The 7,308-nt window shown below is 32.3% G+C and overlaps 1 protein-coding gene across 2 annotated transcripts; it reads right to left on the bottom strand.

Moving 5' to 3' along the window:
- Window positions 1-1,410: 1,410 nt before the first annotated feature.
- LOC142548328 (fatty acyl-CoA reductase 3-like) lies at window positions 1,411-5,042 on the bottom strand. Of its 2 annotated transcripts, XM_075656634.1 has the most exons (10): window positions 4,900-5,042; window positions 4,537-4,640; window positions 4,115-4,317; window positions 3,904-4,004; window positions 3,519-3,711; window positions 2,836-2,997; window positions 2,658-2,739; window positions 2,292-2,558; window positions 1,868-1,995; window positions 1,411-1,736 (listed from the first exon to the last, which is right to left on the bottom strand). In XM_075656634.1, exons 1-10 carry the CDS (start codon window positions 4,976-4,978, stop codon window positions 1,580-1,582), a joined length of 1,476 nt encoding a protein of 491 aa, XP_075512749.1. In that variant the 5' UTR covers window positions 4,979-5,042; the 3' UTR covers window positions 1,411-1,579. The 2 variants fall into 2 exon arrangements, with proteins under 2 accessions (XP_075512749.1, XP_075512756.1); XM_075656641.1 differs by lacking the exons at window positions 1,411-1,736; window positions 1,868-1,995 and adding an exon at window positions 2,002-2,181 and having other exon boundaries at window positions 2,227-2,558.
- Window positions 5,043-7,308: the final 2,266 nt, after the last annotated feature.

Here is a 7,308-nt window from a genome sequence, read left to right as displayed (position 1 = left end):
TAATTGGCAGAATTAATTTCTAAATCAAATTATCTAAAAAATTCATTGCAAAAAATATTCACCTTCAACAAACTCTATCAACTTTTATTTTATCTTATAAATACATTTTATACTTTTTAATACCAAAAAACCCATAATAGTAACAATTTTATTTTTAGGCAAAAACTTGTGTGAGATGGTTTTACGTATTTTATTTTGTGAGACAGATCTCTTATTTGGGTCATCCTTGAAAATTATTACTTTTTTATGCTAAGAGTATTACTTTTTATTGCGGATATCGGTAGGGTTGACACGTCTCACATATAAAGACTCGTGAGACCATATCGCAAAAAACTTTCTTTTATTTTTATTATCTTACAAATGAATGGTAAAGCGGGAGTAACTTATAATCTCAAGTTTGGAAGTTCGTATTAAAATTTTCAAAGTTAAAATTTGAAATCTGTTTGAAATGAAAATTACATAAATAATTATTTATAAATGATCTCAGATTGTCTATTCAAATATCTAAACTCATCACGATCTTAACTAATTCATCTCAAACTGAAAGGATGAGTCGATGAGAAATATAAATTTGTATATCAATATATTTTACGTACAAATTTGTTTTATTTATTAAGACGAAAAATTCCAAAAAAAAAAAAAGAAAATTTGAGACACTAAATCTAAACTTTTGCTGCCGGGAAAAAAATACTATCACACTTCAAAGTTATAAATTCCAGTAGGATGTATTTCTTTTATCCGATAAATTTCTTATATTTGAAATAAAGCTTCTCATTCTAAATATATTTTTGGATCAAACTATATATATATAGTTTTAATATGCGGCACACCTATCATGAACATTGATGTGATCATCGATAAGGTGACACATATTGGATGTTATGAAACATAGAAAAATTGCACATGCACATCCAATAAATGAGTGTCATCTCATCATCTAATCGATGCTTAGTGTCATCTCATCGACACTCATCATCTAATCGATGCTTAGTGTCATCTCATCATCTAATCGATGCTTACATAAGTGTATACGGTGAGTGTGTAATATATCAAAACTATATATATGTATATATATATATATATATGTATATATATAGAAGTTATATCCTTTTTAGCTTTCTCCCATTCCTTTTTGATGAAATGGAATTAATTAGTTGCTTTTGTTTGTAACTTGCAAGAAATCAAGTGTCCTTAATATTTTAAACAACACCAGGCAGTATTTTGTCAATGGCACATGGGAGAGATTTTGGTGGTATACCCATTTGTCCAATCCCAGATAAAGACGCCAACTCGAAACCATATTATCATTATTAGAAAACAGTTTAAATATTGCAATATATGTCGAATCTCGCAAATACATGAAAGTCGGTTGATTTTTAATCCAATCTGTGGATAAATATAAATTGCACATCGAGTTCAATATATAGTGAATTTAGAAATAATGGATACGATTAAATATATATAAAATAAAATATAAAAATACTTGGATTAATTGATCATTGTTCAATCATGAATTGGATCACATATCAATAAGTAGCAATTAATTACTTCGAAATCACACTAATAACTAATCGATCATTCACTTGAAGACATATTTCACTGCTCCAGGCATATGAATGTTCATGAAGTATTCATCCCATTTTATTTCTTTTGGATCAAAATAGAACATTTCAGCCTCGACGACCCCACTTTCCTTTGCTTCCCTTCTCAGTTTTTCTGTATTCAAATCATCGAAGCTGCCAAAAAACAAAAGACAATTTCATTTATAAATTATATTTACGTGTGCTTTTGTCTTTCTTTCTTTCTTTCTTTCTTTCTATGATTTGGTAAACTGAAAATTTAGCCATGGAAGGTCATAGTTACTTACTATCCTTTGAAGAACAAATAAGGTACATAGAGATCCACTAAGCGCATCACATATTTGATCTTTCTGCATAACTCGACGTACATGTTATTGAAGTATCGGCAGCACGCAGTGTTCAATATTTCTAGTCCCTAAAAATACATCAAATCCAAACTCTTTGTTAGCATGTACAATTTACACAACCAGACCTTACAAACACATAAATCTCCCAAGAAATCACATGGCACTGACATGACAACGACGTCATGTGTTGTGTCATGTCAGCACTTTCATGAAAATTAATGACTAAAATTGTTATTAAAAAAAGAAAATCAAGACTCAATTTTGACAATATAGTGGACCAAGATACCATAAACATAGACGACAATACGGTGAACATCATATGCGTCGAATATAATAGAGCAAGATTAATTAATCCGAACCAGACCTTCAAAGGAAGCAAGTAATGAAGAGCCATGTATCTTTGGAAACTATCCATTGTATCGAACATATTGACTTTGCCCACGATTATGGGCTTTCCATCATTGTCTATCCATGGGTTCCGAGAGAAGTATAGGTGCCCGTATTCTTGAAACCACTTCAGTTCCAAAGGGTTTGATACGGAGGATCCAACATGATATATGCTTTCATTTGGTTGATTTGCATTGGCTGCCATTGCTACGATCATTGCATTTATCACCATGTCCGCCGGTATCTGCGAAAATTCTTTCGATCACTCAGTTGTGGAAGAATTCAAAAAATTTAGAGAATAGAATACTATTTTGTGTGTGTATAATTTTCAAAATTAACTCACCACATCAACAATGCTCTTGGGATCACCAGTAAAACATGTTAGTTTTCCCTTACCATATCCAACAGCTAAGCTATCTATTGTTCTGCAATTCATTTCATCAATCAGAAAATGAAAATATAGATTAAATCACAATATTTCAAGAAAAATAAATGGTTTTTTTATGATTAAACTATTTTACCGGACTCCTTCAGCCCAACCAGGAAAGGGTTCTTTGTAAGTACTTGTAATAATCGTGGGACGAATTATTACAAGTGGCACGTTTTCTTTCAATTCTCCCAGCATCATTTCTCCCATTACTTTAGTGAACACGTAGGTATTTGGCCATCCGAATTTCCTTGCCCTGGCGAGAACATAGACAATTTATGTCAACTTATTAAATTGCATATCTTCATTTGTCTAGCTATTAAAATGGATATTGTTTTATGTCTTAATCTTAGTGCTGTATACACCAGATATAATATTTATAAGTTTTTTTAACATAATAATTATAAGTTATTTTTGACAATATAATAATTATAAGTTATTATTAGAGAAAAAGTGTGATTTTGGTCGTATAATTTTTTTTTTTTCTGATCAATCTTTGTTATCAAATTTCAGCTTTATTCTTGTATCTTTCGATTTTTGGCAATTTTAGTTTTTTTTAATCGAAAGTGCTGATGTGACAATACACATTTTAACGCCACATCAACATCTCATTGGTGCAATGTCAGCGTCAAGTGAGAGAAATAACTAAAATTGCCAAAAAAAAAAAAAAAACAAAGATATCGTATTGAAATTAATATTTGACAACATAGACGACCAAAATACAAAGAAGCGGATTTATAGGACCAAAAATGTAATTTTCAAATAAATATTTCGAACCTTTGGATACCAAAATCTTTCATGGCTGATTTAATATCATCTTGGGAATAGTTTTGAGCCCCTAGCTGTTTGAGCGTGTCCTCCATCAATTTCTTCTCAGAGTAAATGTCCAAACCTGGTGTCCCGTTCAGTGCCTCCCCCATTTTGTAAGGGGTCTCCATTATTAGTCCTCCTTTTTCACCACATACGTAAGCTGAAACAGGATTGCAATCATTCATTTAATTTATTATTATTGAGACTATGTCGAGACTGCACAGTAAGCTCCTACAATAACTATTTTGTATATGTCTTCTCGGTTTATGAAAATTGTTAATATAAGTTATATATATATATATATATAATATATATATATATATATATGTTTGTTTGAATGGATTATACCAACCTGTTGATACGTGAAGGAGCACCTTTAATTTGGCACATTTCTTGGAGAAATTCAAGACATGCAATGCACCAAGCGTATTTATTTTAATCGAAGCGTCATATCTGCATGCAAATGTTGTATAAATTAGTTAATAAAAAGAATTAACATTTCTTTTCGTGCAATCAATGTACTAAAATATTGTTTAATAATAATAATAAAAGATATCTCTTACCTTTCATCAAAGTTAGTAGTGGCAGCTGAGTTAACAACAATATCAATTTCTTTCCACATCTCCTCAAGTAAATTTGAATCTTTCACACCCAAATTTTCGAAAGTAATATCTCCTGCCACCACTCTAACTTTTTGCGACAAAAAAGAATGGAAATTTTCACCATAATTTCCTTTCAGAACCCTGAACAAATCTTTCGATATAACCTGCACAAAATTATGAAAACAGTGGTCGTAGACCGAAATCAATGACAGGCAGCAGTGGGGAATTTTCCGCAATGGATGATAGAGTGGTGGAAACGCTACTTTCTTCTATATTTTGGATCTCAGTTCTATGGAACAATATGTTACTGCTGAAACAAGGAAGAATTGAAAACTGTATGTTATTTTCTTGTGTATAAAATGTATCGGCCGTTAATTGCGTACCTCATGATTGAAACGGAGCATGGCAGAGTTTGTATCTTGAGCCCTCAAAAGAACATAAAACTTCTTTACATTTGGCTGAACTCGAAGTATCTTCTCAATGAAAACTTCAAATAATATATATATGAACCAATTAAGCACATTAACATAGCTAGAAATGTGTAATTTTATGTGTTTACTTCTTAATTCAGTGCTCTAAATTCAAGTGATTAAGTAAATATCCTCAAGTATACGTGAAAATCATGCAAATGTAAGAACAAAATCAAATACAGACACAGGATGACCAAAAATTTATACTAAAATTTCAAATTTTGTTGTATATAATTAATAAAGGGTGATGCGAGAAGATAGTTAAGAAAGTAGTACTCTTAGCAAGAAAGCCAGTGGCACCGGTGACAAGAATACAACTGTTCTCCACGAACTGAAGAATGCTGCCCAACTCCATCGCACCAATATAATGAAACTTCAACAAGAGTGGGAAAAAAATTGAGAAAGACACTGCTTTTCTAAGGATATTTATAGAGCTCTCATGTGCAAAACACACACAAACGTGTGTGTGTTTTTTTTTTTAATTATTATCTCAATTTATGGTCTTGGTCCACTAACTTGTATTTTTCAATCATTTTCTCGTGGTCATTTTCCAACGGAGTACTGACGTAATATCAAACACGTCAGCAATATCCATTGTCACATTATCAATAATTTTCGACGACATGTCATCATTATCCAGTGTCACATTAATATTTCTATGAAAAAAGATTTAAAACGAAAAAAATACAAATCAGTGAACCAGTAGAAGACCAAAAGTTAAAAAAGAAACCTACAATTTACCGGACAAAACATGAAAGTTTCCACCTCTATATATAACCAGTGGAGTAACAAATTGTGATAATTTAAAATAAATGGACAAGGATATACACATTTTTATTTATTTAATAAAAATCTATTTTGATAAATTTATAACCCAACTATATCATATATATTACTAAAACCAATATTATTTTACATATAATACTCGAATTAATAGCAAATAAAGCTTACAATATTACTCATAAAAATAAATATTATCTACTTAATCTCTAATAAGTTATTGTGTAGCCCAAATTCAAAGTGATGACTGACAACTGAACTGTGATCAATAACTCAGTTTCACACGAAAATGGATCCATAGGATGAACTTTGATTACCGGAAGACAATATTGATTGGCCGACAATTTGATGCATACTTTTGTCCTTAGCTTGCCATGTGATCCCACATGTTTGTCCGGCCAACTTGCATAATTTTGACTTTGACAGGATTACCATCATTAACTGGGATGAACACTTGAGTATTAAACTAAAGTTAACATCTACAACACGTGTATGCAAATCTATTCTTTTCGTCTAAATTATATATGTTTTTTTTAAAAAAATTTCGATTCTCTCAAATAAATAGTGTAATATATATATATTTATTGTTAGGATCAAACGTTTATTACTAAGTCAAAAACTATAATTGTTAGTCAAAACGTAACTTTATTTTCTTATATTTGTGGCAACGTATGTATCGTCTACTTGAGTACTAATTGGTCAGGCTGTTAAGCACATGAGTCCGGAGAAGTGTGTGTCTATCTGCTGGTGCTCTCACATTCCTTAGAGATAAGTCTTATTATTTCTCTATCGTCGGTCTTGTACTCGGCAGATAAAGTATTACCCGTTAAGATCTGACGTCGCTCTTTTACGACCCACTTGACTAACCAGATCAAGTTGCACAATATCAGCAGCTTGACGCGCGAGAACTTCTCAAGAAATCACTCATTCCAACACTACTCTTACTTGTGTACGCTTAAACCAACATTTCTCCCTCCCAATAATTATATAAATATATTTCTTGAGATACTTGAACTCATGACCTCACTCTTTGACATCGATTATTAAGATCAAATACTTACCACTATATTCTCATTAAATAAAGCTAAATATCACATATAATAGACACAAACTAAATTTATTTGTAAGAATAAGGCCCTCCACAATTTAATTCTTTGTGTCACACCCCAAGCTTGAGCCTGAGCTCGCACCTGCATGACTGCACAATGTGCTCATATAGCAACTACTTCGTATTCGTCCTCGTTTTAAAATGATTAACCCAAGTTGTAATAAAAGTCCATTTAATTGACGCATGCACGAGCTCGGGCTCGGGGCGTGACAGAATGGTATCAGATCCATGAAATTAGCTAGCGCATTTGTCTATCCGAACAGCATCACTAAAAACTCGTAGTGACCATACCGAGTGTTAAAAGCAGTCTAGGGTATATCCTTTTCTCATATCAGCAGCTGGTAATATCTTTGCCTTAGGTCCAACTTCGAATAAACTTTGGATCTTTGAAGAGTGTCGAACAGTTCGTCAATACGCTGTAATGGATACTTGTTCTTTAGAGTGATATTATTTAGATCACGATAGTCGATGCATAGTCTTAATGTGCCATCTTTATTTTTTACGAATAACATCGGGGCTTCCCAAGGTGATGAGCTGGGTTGTATGTATTTTATGTCAATAAGCTTTTGTAATTGGATCTTTAATTCTGTAGATGCCATTCGGTATGGGGTATTGGACTTGGGCATTGCTCCGGGTGATAGCTCGACGGAGAACTCAATCTCTCTTTGCGGAGGCAAGGAATTTATTTCTTCTGGAAAAACCTCGGGCAAGTTCTGAACAACAGAGATTTCAGATACCTTAAGTTGAATTGCTATAGGGACCTATTATGCAGTCACACAGGCAAGTGCCCGGGCTTG

Source organism: Primulina tabacum, chromosome 1, assembly GCF_025594145.1.
Source record: "Primulina tabacum isolate GXHZ01 chromosome 1, ASM2559414v2, whole genome shotgun sequence".
Taxonomy (NCBI): Eukaryota; Viridiplantae; Streptophyta; class Magnoliopsida; order Lamiales; family Gesneriaceae; genus Primulina; species Primulina tabacum.
This window is presented reverse-complemented; position numbering and strand designations above follow the sequence as displayed.

Excerpts from the sequence above, each read along its gene's own strand:
- LOC142548328 (XM_075656634.1), bottom strand. The coding sequence starts at position 4,978 with ATGGAGTTGGGCAGCATTCTTCAGTTCGTGGAGAACAGTTGTATTCTT. Across the intron at positions 4,005-4,114 it reads ACTACTAACTTTGATGAAAG|ATATGACGCTTCGATTAAAA; the intron begins GTAAGAGATATC and ends ATTTGCATGCAG. Across the intron at positions 1,996-2,291 it reads ATTACTTGCTTCCTTTGAAG|GGACTAGAAATATTGAACAC; the intron begins GTCTGGTTCGGA and ends ATGTATTTTTAG.